The 18,713-nt window shown below is 41.6% G+C and overlaps 1 protein-coding gene across 1 annotated transcript in view; it reads left to right on the forward strand.

The window, feature by feature from the left end:
• Mamdc2 (MAM domain containing 2) overlaps positions 1–18,713 on the forward strand; it is a 162,205-nt gene that overhangs the window by 51,064 nt on the left and 92,428 nt on the right. The window contains exon 3 of the mRNA XM_008842749.3: positions 17,320–17,591. Coding sequence (XP_008840971.1) covers positions 17,320–17,591 — 272 coding nt within the window. The remainder of the gene's footprint in view (positions 1–17,319; positions 17,592–18,713) is intronic.

The raw sequence follows: 18,713 nt of genomic DNA on the forward strand, positions 1-18,713 counted from the left end.
GACTAGTGTTATACTGATTTGGCAGGCATGAAATCTGAGCCCATGTTTTGGTGAGAACAACCTGCTACTGGGTACTGTACTAGGTACATGCATCATACTAAATATTCATATTCATATTATGATCCAAGGCTAGACACAAGAGCAAGAAGAGTATGATGCTTCCTAATTGGTTCAATTTTATCAGCATCTTCTACCCCTTATCATATTAACTCATTACTAGAACCCTAATTTTATACACACTTGAATTTTCTCATCTTAGAAAATTATCTTTGTACTCTGCAAGACTGAGGTGACCATTTGGTTTCCCCTCTAGTAGGGACTGGCAGGAAAAGTCAGGAAGTTACAAATAGCTTCTTTTTCAGAGTGTGTACAAGTACATGGGGAAGGGAGTAGAGCTGAGGGAAAGAAGACCATGAAGAGATGCTATGGCAAGTCACTGAGAGGTTGAGAAGACATCAAAGACTAGCTCCATGGGGTGTGGTAGCTTTATTTCAGGTTACCACCATGTCCAGGATAAGTCTCAGGAGCCACTGTTACAGGTTCAATTGTGCCTTCCTCATCAAACTGATGCAATGACTTGAAGATGTAAATGATTATCACATCTCTTGAACCATTAAAAGCCCTTCCATAAACAGTAAACATTTCAGCTACCATGACATCCATGTGTACTTTTGAAAGTGATTCTTCTCTTAACCTAGATGTGCCATACACCTGTAAATACGTTTTCAAAACTGATTGTTCTGGACAGCTTTAGTGTCAACTTGACACACCTGGATTGAGGGAGCCTCAATCGGGGAATTTCTTCTATTGGACTGGCCTGTGGCCATGTCTGAGGGGCATCTTCTTGATGAGTGATGTGGTAGGGCCCAGCCCACTGAGGGTGGTGCCATCCCTGGGCAGGCGGGCCTGTGTTGCATAAGAAAGCAGGCTGAGCAGGGGCCAGGGGAGCAAGCCAGTAAGCAGCGTTCCTCCATGGCCTGTGCTCCAGCTTCTGCCTCCAGGTTCCTGCCCTGAGTTCCTACCTGGGGCTCCCTGATTAACTGTGACCTGGGAGACATAAGCTGAATAAACTCTTTCCTCCCCAAGTTGGTATTGGTCAGAGTATTTTGTCACAGCAATGAAGAACAAACTAAAACACTCATCAATCTCTGCATTAAAATATCATCAGTCTATGAACAAATGATGAACTGGGGAACATTATAACACATAGAACAGATATTGGGTTAATTTCCTTAATAAGAATTTCTATAAATAATACTGAAAGACTAATCACCCAATTGAAAAATAGGTCAAGGATATCACACAATGGGAATACCAAGGGCTTTTCTACCTGTAAAAAGATGTTCCTCTTCACTCATATTTTAAAAAAAAACATATTGCAGAAATAATGTATTGCCATTTTATCTAGAGGACAAATATGAAACACCTGTGCAAGGTGAGGGGCGGGGAATGTTCTCTCATATTGCTGCTGGAAAAAAGAATTGGCACAACTTCAGAAAGGAAGATTTGATAGTACTTAACCAAAGTATAAATACCTGCTCTCTTTAACTCAGCAGTTCTCTTTCTAGAGCTTTCTTCCATGGCTATACATATTTAAGAGTCTATACTTATTAACAGATACATGATTTATCACCATATTTTAAAAGCAAAATATTGGAGGCCGTGATGTATTCATCACATCACTAGAGCACCAATTAGTTAAAGGTAATACTTCTATACAGTGGGAAACAATGCAGTAGTTACAAATACGAGGCTGGGGATAGAGCTCAGGGGTAGACATACACATATCATCCCTCAGTTCTGGGCCAATTCTTTTTGTGAAGAGTTTTAGATTAGAGAGGCACTGTAGGCCTTCCCAGATCAAGTGAGCTGAGCCTATGGCCCTTTTCCCGAGGGTAAAAAGAATGTATGTTTTGGTTCTCCAGCACTTGAAAAATTATAACAAACAAGAGAGATAGATATGTACATAGGTAGGTTGATAAAAGATAGATGATAGGTGATGACTGATAGATAGATAGATAGATAGATAGATAGATAGATAGATAGAAAGAAAGATAAATAGATAAATAGACAGATTCCTTAAAGTATATTCAGAGAGAAAAAAAATGGCACAAAAGAGTGCTTTAACCGTTTATAGCAGGTTAAAAAGCTGTATCTAGGCCAGGTGTGGTGGTGCACACCTGTAGTCCCAGCACTTGGGAGGCAGAGGCAGGCAGATATCTATGAGGTCAAGGCCAGCCTGGTCTACATAGTGAGTTCCAGGACAGCTGGGGCTACAGGGAGACCCTGTCTCAAAAAGACAAAAAAAAACTATATCTAAACACATGGTTATATGTATTTGTCTATAAATAAAGTATCTCTGGAAGAATGTCCTAGAATCTCAGGGTAAGAGGCTTGGTTCACTGTTTCATAATTTTTAATTGTACAACATTTTTAAAATTCATCTTAAAAAATAATAAACCATCAGAGTCCACATAAATTATGGCCCTGGATCTTGAGAGACAGTAATCTTGTCATTCTTTACACACAGACACACATGCATGTATGCTCACACACATGCTCATTCTGCCTTGGTTCAGTCCAGAAAAAGAATCGGTCTGGGAGAGGGTTTACAAGATTCCCGTTAATTCTGAATAGCAGATAAATACAAACAAACATACTTAAGGTAAATATGTGCCATGCAGTATTTAGAACATACTTAAGTATTTCCACTTGCCATGTCTGGCCATCTGAGTGGGATCTGGAACCTGCGGTCATTAGGCAGAATGTAGCGTCCCAGCTAGACTTCTGCAATCTGTAAAATGAAGAACAGAACTGTCTAGCTTTGTCAAGGGGCTGGTTGGAGGCTCAAGCCAGCCCCAGTGCTCTGTAAATAGTTAAATCTCTAAAATGGTGAGAAGGAAATTGTTCTGTCACAAAACCCTATTCACAGCAAACTGCTTACTGAAACCTATGCCCAATTTCTTCCAATTCTATTGTGGTTTCTTAGAAGCCTTAGACACATACCTACACATTTATCTTCACATAAACTAAACAATGTTTCTAAAATATATAATATACCAAATTAAAATATAACAAGAACTTCATTTTAATTGTTCATTTCTCCTTGGACTTAAATTTGTAGGCTTTATTTTAAGCCATTTTTTACCTTAACTGACCTTCTGTAAGGGTCTATTGCTTAATTCATTTAGCATATGCATATCAAACACCTATTGTGTGCCATGCACTGAAGCTAGGGGTTCAATACAGCAGACATAGTTGACCATCCCCTAGTGTAAGGTGTGGTTGATAGCCCACTGTATTAAAGGCAAGGGAGGAGAGCAAACAGGTAAGAAGGGAACGTCTCCAGCTGTGCCACTGCAGAGTTACCTGGTGAGTGTCCATGTGTCCTACATACCATGTCCTTCAGTAATGCTAATGTGCATGGGGTTGAAAGCTGGTGGATTCTGACTGTTTCACAAGTGAGGGTTTATGTAGACATGTAGACATTTGAGGAATGCCAGTCCTCAAATACCCAGCAAACCCTGCAAAGCAGCAGGAGCAGGAGCTAGGTGCCACATACAGTGTTAGAGCTCTACTTTTGAGATCTGAGCCTGTCTAAAAGGTTCCCAAACCACCTTCTGGTTCAGACAGCCTGTTCCTGGAGCTTGGACAGACTTAGCAGACAACAAGTAACTGTATAAAACCATGTTCCCCACCTGGCCATCCCAACCACTCTTTGCTCTGTTAATAGACTGCTGTTCAGTTATGTTTAGAAAAAAGTTTTGAAGCCATGAGTGCAGATCAAAATGCACATTTACAAGATGGTCCAGGTTTCTTTCATTTCTCTTTTTCCTAATGTTATGCTTCATCCATTGAATATCATATCTTCTTGTATGTATGTGTGGTATGTATATAATATGTGTGCTTATATGTGTGTGCATGTATATGCATTTGTATGTGTTAGTGCAGGTATACAGGTACCACAGCACATGTGGAGGTCAAAAGAGAGCCTCAGGTGTCAACCCTTACTTTCTACCCTACTTGAAATAGGGTTTCCCTTTTTGTGTTATTGTTCACCATTTGGGGGGCCAAGCTAGCTGGCATTCAGACTTCCAAGGATGCTCCTATCTCCCATCTCTCTGTAAGATCACCGAGATTACAGACATGTGCTACTGAACTCTGCTTTTTCATGAGCTCTGAGGATGTTGACTCAAGTCCCCACACTTGCACAGCAAATACTTTACCCACTGAGCCATCTCCCAGTCCTGCCCATCTTTACTTCTATAACTCATCTTCTATAACTTCTCTGTAGTGCAACAAGATGAAATGTATTGACCTCTGCAGCTGTGTTTACTTTTAAAGTGGAATGTTATTGCTTTTTTAATTCTCTTCTCTATGATACACATAAGATACAGAATTTGAAATGATAAATTGCAAGCATATGAATACCTATACATATATGTGCCTTATATATACATATGTATATTCAGATAAATTCATTTGCCTGTACCACCATGGTGAAGTTTTCATAGGCACTACTGTTTTCCTCTGGTCTGAATGAAGATGAAATGTGCATAACTCCTTTCGCTTGGCAAAATGTCTTGTATAATTCATGAGCAAAGATATTCAGCTGTGCCCTCAACAACGTTAAGACAGAGCTTGTGCCTCCTAGCATACGAAAAGAGGATGTTTTTTCCCTTCCCAGTACACTTGGGGGACTGGCAGTAAGCCCAATTACCCACTGTCAATGTGAATAACATCACTGTTCACATTTATTTTGTTTATCTTTATTTTACTTTTTGAAACAAGGTCTCACTAGGTGGCCTAGGCTGACCTTGAACTCATAATCCCCCTGCCTTAGCCTCTGCACTGCTGGGATTATAGGGGTATGCCTCCACACCCAGGTCTTTTAAATTAAATAGGAGAGCACTTCTGTGTTTCTAAGGAATGTCTTCTGCTTCTGGCAAAACTTGCATTGAAATTGTTCTGAGAGCCGATTTCTGACAGCACACACACTCAAGCAACTGGGGCTTTTCTTATGTGCTCAGGCTTTGTAAAGCAACTTTCCTTTTCCAAAAGCCTCCTGACCTCTCCTTGTGGGTTCATTGCTTGGTTTCCTGTTGGTAGTTGCTAAGGTAAACTTCTCTTCCAAACTGCCACTGAGGTCAGCCGGGTTTAAACCACACCCTGCATGGCCCTAAGGAAAAGGGCAGGCAGACATCTGGGTAGCAATCATCAGTGTTGGTAGATTGTTTATGTTGGAGATTGCTTTGTCCCCCTTTTGCACTCATAATACTTTGTGATCTTTTAAGACAACTTTTAAGGTGTTAGCCACAGTGAAAACTGAGAGGGAGAGGGAGAGAGAGAGAGAGAGAGAGAGAGAGAGAGAGAGAGAGAGAGAGAGAGAGACCTTGGGGACCTCTGTGCAGCATTGCCCTGTCATTTCTCCACGAACCACTGATCTTTGTGCTTTGGAACAGCCTGGAAAGTGGAAGCTTGATAAAACTATTGCTTTCTTTAATCTAGAAATGTCACATGCTGAGATGTCTTCTGAGTGCTTCCCACAAAGTCTATATCCCAGAAAGGCAAATAATTGTGCACTTTAACAATTCTTTGCATATATTAACGTAGTAGGATTTATGTTTAGAAAATACTAACTGTAGGGACACATGTGAAAGTAGTAAATGTGGTGGAGCACATGGGAAGACACAGCTGCCATTAAATGCCACGTTTCCTGGAGCAGAATTTAGGATTAACTGTAACTGAATAATTGTTATGGAATTCCACACTAATGGTGACTCTCCATAGGAAAAAAAAGATTTTAATTGCCCTTTATATAAAAATAATAATGAAACAAACCTACTTACTGCCAGAAAGGAGTTTACTCATTTATTTTAAAATAGAGAGTACATACTGCTAAGAGCCAAGCAGACAGTGGTATGTGCCCTTAAATTCTGAAAAATCCTAATAAGGTCAATTAAACAAATACAAATGAATACAACCGATACTAAAAGAGCTCTTAGAAGAGATATCCAGCCATGTTTGTAACAGAGGCTAGCAAAGGCTGCCCAGAAAAGGCAGTATGTCAACAAGACCACCATGTATGGTTACGCAGGTTGCATATTGCACATGTTGTAGTTGAAGCTTTGAGCTTCATGTAGATTGGTTAAGAAGGAAGCAGGAGGAATCCAGATGGGATGTATGAGGGAAAGGGACAAACACATGTTCTAGGTAAAGGAAACATCAGATGGGAAGGCCTCACTCAGGGGAACTAGAAGAAATTCCCCAGCTACCATGTAGACTACAAAAGGGTGTGGTCAAACCCTTGTGCCAGAACACCAGGGTTTTGTAAATTAAGGGCAGTGGAGACCCTTTCTAGCAACTTAAGCTAGGAAGTGCTATGATCAGGTTGACAGAAATATTAGAAACTTTGTGGAGATCAGATTAGCAGGAGCAAGACCGAAACAGAAGACCTACTGGGGGCTATTGCAGTAGTCCAGGTGAGAGATGGATTTACCTGGCTCAGTGGAGTGAACATAGTAGGATGGATGACTTTGAAAGAAATATGGAAATTAAATCACCAAGATTGATATGATGTAGAAGAAAGGGGGAGTGGAAGAATTGATGCAGACCCTTGGGTTTCTTGATAGGTCATTGGGTATTTGGGGTTTCAGGCACTCAGATTCAGAATGTAGAGGAAAGTCAGGGTTTGGAGGAAGGCAGAGGAGTTTAAGTGTCTGTGGCCAAGGTAAATGCCCAGCTAAGTTAGAAATATATGTCTGGAAACCTGAAAGAGATCAGGTCAGAGATTTAGATGTGAACCTCACTGATGTACACATGAAGCTGGCAGTCATAAAGGTATGAATTGCTCAAATAATTTTGATTAGAAAAACAATAAATAAATTGAGATTTTTTTCATCATAAAAAGCACAGAATTAGAAAGTCTACAGTGGTTATAAGATTTTATAATATGACTATGGATCCAACTCCTTCCACTTTCCTGCTCTGCCCATAATGATAGCTTATGTCCTCCAGGTTGCCTACTAGAGTGACCAACTATGTCACCTTGCCCAGGATCAAGAGATCCTATGACATGGGACTTTGAATTTTAGAACCAGGAAGACCAGGCTAAGTAGGATGAGTTGTTCACCCAAGTCACCTTCACATACTAAGATGGCCCCTGCAGTTCTACCTATTACAACCATACTTCAGGCAGGAGGAAAAATGAAGGCAAAGACAAAAAGCACTGCTGACAGCCCTGCCCTGCCCAACAACTGACCACCCCTAAAGGTGGCATGCAATGCCATTTTCTTGGCTAAACATATCCAGCCTCATTGAGGAAGTGAAGAGGATATTAGATAGGCAATTAGCAGCTAATAATTAAGTCTCGTCACAGTTTGTAGGCTAGCTAAAAAGATTACTAATGATACCGATAAGACTCATCAGAGTAGGGACACTAGACTCAGACCCAATGAAGTAGAAACACTTAATAGACATAGTGGAGAATGTTGGAGACTCAGAGGTAGAGGGGAGGAGGTGAGTGTGGGGCTGTTGGAGGGAGTACGGGGAGGGAGTACGGGGACATGAGAGGAAAGGGCACTTCAGGGTCAGGAGACAGCCTACCAGGTTAATGCTGCTCCATGAGTGACTGTGGAAACAAGAGCCACCTCTACGGTAGAAAGAGCATCACCTTCCTATGGCAATTCCCCTCACCTTTCAGCTGTGGGAGAAGTTTCTGAGCGAACTAAAGGAAGAAGCCAGGCCTGATCTGCTCTACACAGTTGACTTCCAGGACCAGCGCAGACACCACTGACGCCCCTTGCGTCAGCAAATGAGCATCAGGAATCCTAACCATAAGTGTCACTGGAGGCAAAAGAATCCTCCCTGGTCACCAGGTTCCCTCTTAGCCCACACAGGATAACATTCTCCAGAGTTTCTGTAGTTGTAGGCAGAACTCTGGTTCCATTCATAAGGAAAGCCAATCTTTATTGATAAATGAAGTTGGAAGGGAAGGATTTTTTTCTGTTTTCACTTTGAAGACAAGTATTGTACAGTGCTTAATGAATTTCTGGAGCCAAGGGACATTAACTAGGAGTTCTGGAAACATTGAAAAGTCAATTTCCATATAGAAAAAGGGTTTACCCTATCTATAGCCCTGCATGTTGGGGTAAAAAAGAAAAAGAAAAGAAATTTGTATGCTGTAATTTTGTGCTCCTCTTTAAATGCCTGCTTTCCTGCTTCCCAAAGCAAAAGTGTATTTGAAATTTCCCACATGAAAGCATTAGCTCTTTGCTGTGCTACAGAAAACCTTATTCTGGGAAAGGTTTCTTACCACTGGAGACCAAAATAGGACTGCAAAGTCTGGCTACTCCTTCTCAATTAGAGACACTTTGCCTGTCCCACTTTAGGAGTGGGCTAGCCTATAAAGATGCAGTACAAACCAGCATTCTCAGCATGGTGGTTTCTCAGGCATGTTAGACAGAGGTTTATACCTCTTAAATCTTATTCTCCTTATCCACAGAAACGATCCTAGAACCAGGGGTTTCATGTACTTTCACTGACCTGTGTCATTATTAGAAACTTCAGACGACAATAAGAGAGAAACAATCCTTACAGAACGCATTGGTAGGGGGAAGCCTTGCTGAATCCTATGGAGAGACCCTTGACTGACAGCCTGGTGAGCTGATTTTTATCAGAGCACTGTGTTGTCTAACAGTAGCTGAGAATCCAAATCTTTTGTGGAAATGGATTATACATAAGATGCACCCCAGTGGCCTTGCATGGTGGCACATGCCTTTAATCTCAGCACCTGGGAGAGAGCAGGCAGATCGCTGTGAGTTGGAGGCCAGCCTGGTCTACATATTGAGTTCAGGTCAGCCAGGACTATGCAACAAGACTCTGTTTCAAAAATAAATAATAAATAAAATAAAATAGGCACCATAGTGCCTTCTCCTCAGTGCCAGGGGGTCATTTCTGAGTAAGACCCTGATCTTGCACATTAGGCTGAAACCTGGGGGGAGGGGGGGCTGGTCTCTGGGCCACCGGTGATGGTCTTGTGCTGAGTGGTTCAGTAACCATTTATTTCTTTGTTGTTGTACTCCAAACTCCTACAAAGATATTTTCTGGGGTCCTCAGAGCCAGAGACTGTGAAATGTCTCTGACAACCAAACTGCAGGTGCACACATACTCAGCTGTATCCAGTGATCCTAAGTCACACCATTGATTTGTGAGCATGCTTGTGGAGTGAAGAAGACTCACTACTGTAGCTTTGAGTAAGTTCTGTAAGGCACATCCAAATTTTAGAAAACCTGACACACTTGAAAACCAAGAGTAGGAAGCAATGTTATAGAAAGTTTAATCTGGATGCATTTTCAGCAGGGGTGCAATTCATTGAGAAGCTCTAAAAAGCTCCAGTGGAAGCATCCATTCCCTAGGGATCCTAGTATAAAAGGGATAAAAATTTGTCTCCCCACAGAAATGCCTACACCTCTCTGAAGCTATAAGTCATCGTGGTAAAAAATATGGTTTTATTGTTATAAGAAGTTGAATACTACTATGAAAAGATAAGTTGATAAATGAGATGGAGAAGAAATATTTAGGGGACAGCATGGTGTAAGAGGAGAGCATGTACTTTGAGCCCCATCTTGGTTAACTAGCTGTGATCTTGAGTCAGGGAATTGACTTTTGTGAATCTCTGATTCCCACCTCATAGGATCATTTGATAGGAAAAGATCTAAGAGCATGTGAGAAGAATCTACTACACAGTGAATAATGAATATTAGTTCTCTCTCATACTGGAGTTTGAACACAGAACCTTGTGAATGCTGGGCAGTCACTCTACCACTGAGCTACACCATGAACTCCTTTTGATATATTACTTTGTTCTAAGACTGGTACCTGATCAAACACCTACCCTGATCCATGCTGGAAGAAAATAGGAAGACTGTCCAAACGTTCCAATCTCTGGAACAACTGAAAGACTCCTCCACAGATGATGAGAACACAAATAATGAACAGTTAACAATACAATTGTTTAAGATTTTATTTTTATTATTGTGTTGGTCTGTATGCATATGATATGTATATGAGTACTGTAATGTGTGTCCCATAGTGCATGTGTGGAGGTCACAAGGCAGTTTTTAGGAGTCAGTGCTCTCTTTCCAGCTTGTTTTTGAGGCAGGGTGTTCTAGATTGCTTTTCAATTGCTGTGACAAAACAATCTGACCAATACCAACCTGGGGAGGAAAGGGTTTACTGACTTACATCTCCTGTATCACAGCTCATCACTGAGGGAGCCCAAGGTAGGAACTCAGGGCAGGCACCTGGAAGCAGGAGCTGAGGCATAGGCCATGGAGGAACACTGCTTACTGGCTTGCTCCTCTGGCCTGTGCTTAACATTCTTTCTTAGATAATACAGGACCATCTGCCCAGGGGTGACACTGCCCACAGTAAGCTGAGCCTTCCCATATCATTCATCAATCAAGAAACTGCCCCACAGACATGGCCATGGTGCAGTCCAATGGAGACAATTCCTCAACTGAGGCATCTTCTACCCAAGTGTGTCAAGTTGACAACTAAAGATATCCAGCACATGGGGTCTTTCTTCTTGTTTCTTCTGTGTTATGAATTCAGGCTAGCTGGCCTGTGAGCTTTTGGGCCATCTCGTGGTAGGAGTGCTAGGATTACAAATGCACACCACCACATCTGGATTTTTTTACATGGTTTCTGGGGATCAGACTCAGGTCCTAGGCTTTCACAGCGTGTACTTTTGTAAACTGAGCCATCTCACCAGCCTCAGCAGTATAGTCTATAAAGCATATGTTTATTACTCATTTCATTGGATTCTCCCAATGACCCCATAAATACCAAGTCATATCTCAGTTGAATTTTATGTTGTGAAGTCAGCACAAAGGGTAAAAGTTACTGTCCAAACTGTCCTTGAATGTACCTTAAATTACACAGAATATAGTGAACATGGCTCTTTGTGTTACGCCAGTTTTGTATATAATGCAGCCAGATTTCCATTTCTGTAAGGAAATATATAACTTTGTTTGAAAATTATATGAGATAGAGTTCATTTGGTGGAAAATGTGTATGTAGCCTGGGTTTGGGTTGTCTTCAGCTGGCGTGTTTCCTTCTGAGTACATTGAATGATTCTCTGCCTATTGAGTGTATATGTAATGGAGCTCCATTCTGTCATTATACCATTTGGCATACAATGAGCTGATAATGCAGATAGTGTATGCTTGAAAAAATCTTACATCTAGCTTGTCCATTTCAAAGCTTGGGTGGTGTGCACTGTCTCACAGAATCACTTGGCATGATCCTTGTACCTGAACTGATGGACAGTGAAGAGGCCCCCTTGGTCCATGGGGGACGTGTTCCAATACCCACAGTAAACCGGAAGCTCTGGTAGCATTGAACTATATATGAATGAAATTTAAATTATAAATTAGTCACAGTAGAAGATTAACAACAATAATGAAGAAAAATAGAAAATTTATAACAATATATTGTAAAAATGTGCAGGCATTACTAGTCTTTTGTCTGGGTGTTATTATGAAGTAAAATATGGGTTACTTGGCCACAAGCACTGTGATGGTGTGACTGTCTATCTGATACCGAGACAGCTACTAAGTGACTAACGGGAAGGCAGCATATATAGCATGGGTACAGTTCATGGCCTGGTGGGACAAGTGACAATGTGAGATTTTATCACACACTTGGAGATGTATACACTTTAAATGTTATGAATTGTATATTTCTAGAATTTAAAATTTTAGACTAATGTTGACCGAATGGAACTGAAACCATGGAAATGGAAGTATGTGTGAGACTGGACTCTTGTGAATTCATTGAAGGACAGAATTTCATGGATGTCATGAAGATTCTATGATACTTGTCACAGCAGTGGCCTGGGATTCAGACCCATCATGTTGTGCTGTGGCTGTGAGGCTCTGGCTGAATCCATGTGTCCAGCTGGAACATGACCTCGAGTCTCGGTTTTTTGTAGCTCACATCCATTGAAGCAGAAAAACTTTCTGTTTTTTCTAGTGCTAACAAGTGCCAAGGAAACACGTTGGGCACACGCAGGCTGTCCTCTTGAACAAGGTGGTTTATTTATTGGTTTTGATGGCTTACTTAAAAATATAACTGTTTGGAAGTTTACAGCCCTTAAAGATTTTATCATTTCAAATAAATGTCTCATCAATGAGTTCAGATTGTTTCAGCAGTAGCATTAGAGGTGGATCTTCCCTCCCCTGACAGCACGTGTCCAACATTGTGCTTCGTACAGATGCTTGTCCTGTGTTATGATTAAGCACTCATTCCCCATGTGAGTTCTGCCGTTCTTTGCCTTTTTCTTATTTGTGTGTCTATTTAACATTGCTGAAGCATTTCTTTTCTATTATTGGTTTTAAAAGATGGGAAAGGAGAGTGATGTTAGCAGTTTGGTATAATAAGAAACTCAGATAAATCCTCTCCCCACAAGGAGAGTATTAGCAAAAAATGCTGAAAATCAACTTTGTAAAGACTCTTAAAGTTAACTGAAGGCCAAGAAAACAACTTGATATTGGTTAAAACAGTGAACTTTGTGGTATTATAATGTTGTAACTCACCTTATTCCCATCCTGATCTTTGAGTGTATATCAAAGCACAAGGGTCCAGCTTTGGCAACACAATCCTGAAGAAGAATGAGGAATTACACACTTCCTGATTCTAAAGTTTACTAAAAGTTAGTAAACAAAACTGTGTGGTACTAACTTAGTAAAGTCATAGGTCCGTGGAACTGAGGTAAGAATCCAGAAATATCCCCTTTATTTATGTTCAGTTATTTTTTAACAAAAAAGCAAGACATTTCAATAGGCAAAAATTAATTTGGTACAGATTTTAAAATTAAATGTAAGAGATAAAACCATAAATCTTTTAGAAGAAAACATGTAATCTTTCACGGCCTTACATTAGAGAATAATTTCTTAACTATTTCTTAGCTATTACACCAAAAGTGCACAGAGAGAAAGAGGGAGAGAGAGAAAGAGAGAGACAGAGAGAGTAAAATCATAAAATTAGACCTTATCAAAATGGCAAAATTTTGTACTCCAAAGGACACCATCAAGAAAGGGAAAAAGAAAAACTACAGAATAGGAGAAAATGTTTATGGCATATATTTGACAAGATCTAGTATCCAGAATATATAAAATCTCTTCTAACTCAATAATAAAAGACAAATAATCCATCTTTTAAAATTTTTTTATTTTATATGTATGAGTGTATTGCCTGCATGTATGTAAGTGCACTTGTGACATGCAGTGCCTGTGGATGTCAGAAGAGAGCATCAATCCCCTAGAACCAAAGTTATGGATGGTTGTTAACTGCCATGTAGGCTGGGAATCAAACCTGGGTCCTCTGCAAGAGCAGTCAGTACTCTTAACCACTGAGCCGTCTCTCTAGTCCCCAAATAAGCCATCTTTTGCAATGAGCAAGGGATTTGGATATATTTTCAAAGAAGGCATACAAATGGTCAAAGGGACATGAAAGGTGTTTCATATCATGAATGACTAGATAACAGAGGCAAAGGTGTAATTAGATACTTCACATCTACCAGATGGATGACATGAGGTGTAGGTAGTGCCACTCATGGGGAAAATTAGAATCCACATGTTCTAGTGAAATTCAAAAGGTGCAGCCACTTAAGAACATTTGACAGTTCCTCAAAAAGCTAAATGCAGAATTTCTATATGACCTAATAACCAGTGAATAACACAATCTCATCTGGGAGAGAACTGAACTTATGTCTACATAAAAACTCATACTAATGTTCATAACAGCTTTACTATTCACAACAGCCAAAGATGAAGCCACCAAAATGTCCATCAACTGTGATTGTAGAATGTAAAATGGTATTTAGTCTCCAGAGAGAATAAAATCCTAACACTGCTACAACACAGATGAACCTCAAAAACATTTGAAGTGAAAGAAGCCACAAAGGGACACGTTATATAAGTCTTCACGTCATACATTTCCAAGGTTAGGTTCCTGATGTCAATCTAACTAGTATGGAGTAGATGGAACACTTTACACACATTAATTCACCGAGTGGTAAAATGTTTCTCTTTAATAAACAAGGGTGAAACAATCAAAAATTTGTCGTAGAACCATAGTTTTACTAGTTATAGTACAGAGAAAGTCACTTTATATCATTATCTTGCTCATTCTATATTCACTTTCTAAAGCTTCTTCAAAATACACCATGTTCCTCCTACTTCAATTTAGCTATAACATGACCACAAAATACAGCCTTGCACTGAAACCACAAGTAAGGGCAACAAACAGCTTTAGTGGAAGGGCCAACTCCTACTGATTGGTATTAGCTACATGGAGCACTGTGTTTAGAAAAATTCTGAGGTTATATTCAGGTTGGGTAGGAAAAGTGGGCTCATCAATTCAAAACATTGATCTTGAACTAGGCAGTGGTGGTCAAGGAAGGGAGTACGTGGGCTTTGTGGTTGAACTAGGAAGACATGCTATTTTACTGAGTGGATGTAGAGCAGGTAGATAAATAAGCCTGCGGTAGCTAGACTACAACTAATAGATGTTCACACAGCATGGCCTAAAACTGAATTGAAGATCTGTAGTTTAAATATGTAATCCCAGTATTTTGAAATAGCCAGTATTTATGGATGAGATGTCAAAAATCACTCAATAAACAGCACCAACTTTTATCATACAGCATATCAAAGTATTTTAAATAATGCATTTTATACTGTATATGCCTCAGAGGAGCTTGACAAGAGATTATTAGCATATGCTCACAGTTAAATCCAGCATGGTGAGAGAGAGTGTCAAGACAGACGTTTTTAAGATGAAGTTTTACTGGTCTCAAACTTGTCATCCTCCTGCCTGAGATTTCATGTACCAAGAATTACAGGTATGCACCACACGCCCAGCTCAGTGCAGACTTTTTAACAGCATTCACTGAAAAGCACAGATTTTACCAGCAGATGGGGGCTGCCAACCCGCTCTTACACACATTCACTTAACTTTGAGTCTTTTGAGTAGAACCATCTTCTCCCTCCTAAGCATGCTACGGGAGTCTGTTGAACTTTCTTTGCTAGACAAGAGGTTCTCAGAGAATGAGCCCTATTTCTCTGGCAGACGTTGTAAATGTACTTGTTAAAGTATGGTCCCCTAGACCAGTAGCCCCAGTATCACCTGGCACTATCCAGAAATGTGATCAGTTAGAAACACAGTATCAACCCATACCTACTGTCCATATGACTCCAGACTCCATTTTGAGAACCTCTGCTCTCCTCTAGAATGTGGGAAGGAAGGGGGGACACAGGAAAGGAGAAACTGGGAAAGTGCCCAGGAGACCTGGACCTATGGAGCAGCAGCATTGGGATTTGATGTGAATGCTGGCAGGACACAATGGAAACTTTCTTCTTTCCTTTCTTATGCCCCATTTCCTACTTCTTTACTTCCTCAGGAAAGGTTTGAAGTGCTCTCTACATCTCCCCATCCCATCTCCACCCACTTCAGCACCTGTCTACTGAGACTTCCTGAACAAAGAATGCAAATACAGGGTGACAGTTACACACTACCTTAGATCACAGTGAGCAGTACTTTAAGAAAAAAAGAAAAAGAAAAAAAATCCTTGGTATCAGACCCCACAGCTCATGAATAGTGAATGCATATGATGCACTTAGGGCAGTGCCTGGTACCTAAGTACTCGCTATACATAGGAGACATATTGGTGGTGGTCAGAATTCTCACAGTGGGACTTGAGGTGGCTCTATAAGCTATTGCTGTCCCCTGTGGATGGATGACTGCTGTATGAAGATTGCCTGTTGGAGATAAACTTGGCTTTAGAAACTTCCAGCTGGCAAGCAAGGCTCCCTGAAGACAATGCTCTTCATCCTACATGGAGGCTGACCATCCACTGAGCTGCTGATGACCTGTCAGAACTGGCCACAGATGCAGAGATCCTGGTTTGGATGGGTATTTGGGGCAACAAGTATAGGAGGAGGGGGATGAAGGACACCAAGCCAAACATAGTTGTATTTCAGAACTTGCTGATAAGAGTTTAGGGTTAGGGACCCAAAGTACCAGGAGTAGAGTGACCAGTCACAGGGTAGAAGGCGGCAGGTTAATGCTGACACAAATGTGGGAGCTTTGAGCAAGCTTGAGATTATACAGTCCACAACCCTCACCCCTGAAGACCAGCTGACACACGAATCGCCTGGCTAGGAGTCCAGGTGACCAGGAGTTCTTGGCTTCAGTGCTCTTCCTTCCTCCCTTTTCCCACAGAAATACAGTTCCATGCCCTGGTACAGCCAGCAGAATGCCACTGGTCAATATGAGCAGCGTGCAGGGGAAAGGAAGTGGGGGTGGGGGAGAGAAGGATGGGGAAAGGAAGAAGAAAAGAGAAATAAAAAGACCAAAGAGAGGAAAGACAAGGACGTGAGAAGGGGAAGAGGAGGTGGAGGAGACGGGCACAGTGAATGCCAGTTCCCACGTGTCCCCGCTTTCCTAGTCCTGAGCGCTGTGTCTACATACGCTTCTTCATTTAGTTGTTAGAACTGTGAGGTTTGGTCAGGAAAGAGTCTAGGGAACGGGACTCTGACTCCTAAGTTAAAAAATAGCTTCCACTTTGTCTGCCTAGGCCCTAAGACCCAGGCTGAAAGTGACCAAATCAACTGAGTCTCTTCTAATGGTGCAAGAGAAATGCAAGTTCAATCATTTTGGTCTGGGGGATCCGTGGAAGAACACTGAGGGACACACAGCCAGCACTGCCCTCTTTGAAGTGAAGATGACAACCCGTTTCAAGTTACTCCATTTTGAGCCTTGGGAGTTCCCGTACTCATACTGTTTCTCTAGACTCTCTGCCCTGAGACTGCACCCTCACCCACGTGGGGGCCAGGGGGAGCCGAATGCGACATGCTAAGTGGAGCCGGTATGAGAAGGAAGAGCAGCAGAAACTTGACTTCCATGTTGGAGTTAGGAGGCGAAGGAGACGGGAAAATAGGGAGCACACTCCACCCTCTGGAGAGGCCACTGCTCAGCTCCAACCTGTGGTCAGGCAGGAAGTAAGGACAGCAAAGCCAGACCATGCAGGCGTGTCCAACCTTTTGACACCACCATATGATGTTGTCATTTACAAGTGTGTCAGGCTGCACTCACACCTATCCTGGGACACACATCCACAGGCCACAAATCAATTCCATCTGGCTGATGCAATGCATGTAGGCTCTATCTGCCCACAGATATAATGGACTACGGTTGTCTTTTTCTGTTATAAACGGAAGATTGATCCTTGTCTATGTCCCTCTCTCTTTCCAGGCCATTATGTTTACGTGGACACTTCCTTTGCCAAGCAGGGGGAGAAAGCTGTGCTGCTCAGCTCTGACTTGCAGGCTGAGGAATGGAGCTGCCTGCGCTTGGTCTACCAGATAACGACACCTCCAGGGTCTGTGTCAGATCCCAGCCAGCTGAACCTCTACGTGAGATTTGAGGACGAAAGCTTCGATCGCTTACTTTGGTCAGCTAAGGAGCCTTCAGACAGCTGGCTTATCGCCAGTCTGGATCTGCCACACAGCAAAAAGAAATTCAAGGTAGGCAGGGTGCAGGAGGAAGGTGCCTTACGCTCTATGAGATCTTTTAAAACTGCTAGTGGGGTTAGTTACATCGTAGAAGATTAATGTAAAGTAATGTTTTGTTCATACCTTAAAAGAACTTCTTCCCAGATTTTCTGCCATCTATTTAAAGGAGAATTTAATAAGACTCTAGATGGTGCTTAAGTTAACCTCTTCAGTAAAAATGGATTTTCTAATGGGTTTGAAGGAGTATTTTTGTTCCCAACAATTTTGCTTCATCCTTCTAAATTGTGTGCAAGGTATGCGTATTCCTACTGGGTTAGTTGCTTCAAAGTCTGAACAAGACATTATCATAAAAGGAAACATGGAAATATTTCCTCTTGAAAGAGGCTAACTGTTCTGTCAGAAGTGTTGGAGGTAGAGGGTGTAAGAGGTGGGTGTGGAGCTGGGAAGGGGCTGCATCTGGAGTGTGTCACTGAGGGCACAAAGGAGTGGCCACAAGAGCTCCATCCCTAGTGTGCCTTTCTAGTCCCATTCACATCTCCCTTCTTTGAAAAGCTTTAAAATACCACATCTTCCTCTGCTTTGGTCTGCTTAGAGTCTCTACGCTTCAGGTGGCCATGAAGAAAGGAGCCATGGGAGTCAGAGTTCCTATTTCACACCATCCTCCCAACAGATATCACATCCCAAATCTACCAGCATCATTGCAAAATATCCAACTAAAACCACAGAAGAAAAGGCTATTACTTTGAGAAACAAGACCAGATGTGAACTCTAACCTTCCTTGAAATCAGTCACATGAATTTTCACACTTTAATCTGTTCTTTGTGTAAAATTCTCAATTTTTCATCAAAGTAGAAACTATGAGTTGATCTATGAGCCTCCATCATCTCATGTGGAGACCTCTGACAGATGTGGACTCCTCCAAGGAATTTCTCTCTCTCTCTCTCTCTCTCTCTCTCTCTCTCTCTCTCTCTCTCTCTCTCAGCCTGTACCATCTTCCCTCTGTTCCTGACCGTTCAGCATGGACTTCCCTAGGGACATCGCTCTCCTCTCCAGCAGTTAACTGCCTCCAGAAGTGCACACACACACACACACACACACACACGGGGGGGGCGGGGGGCAGGGGTCAGGATCACA

This window comes from Nannospalax galili, unplaced genomic scaffold, assembly GCF_000622305.1.
Source record: "Nannospalax galili isolate Female #2095 unplaced genomic scaffold, S.galili_v1.0 scaffold761, whole genome shotgun sequence".
NCBI lineage: Eukaryota > Metazoa > Chordata > Mammalia > Rodentia > Spalacidae > Nannospalax > Nannospalax galili.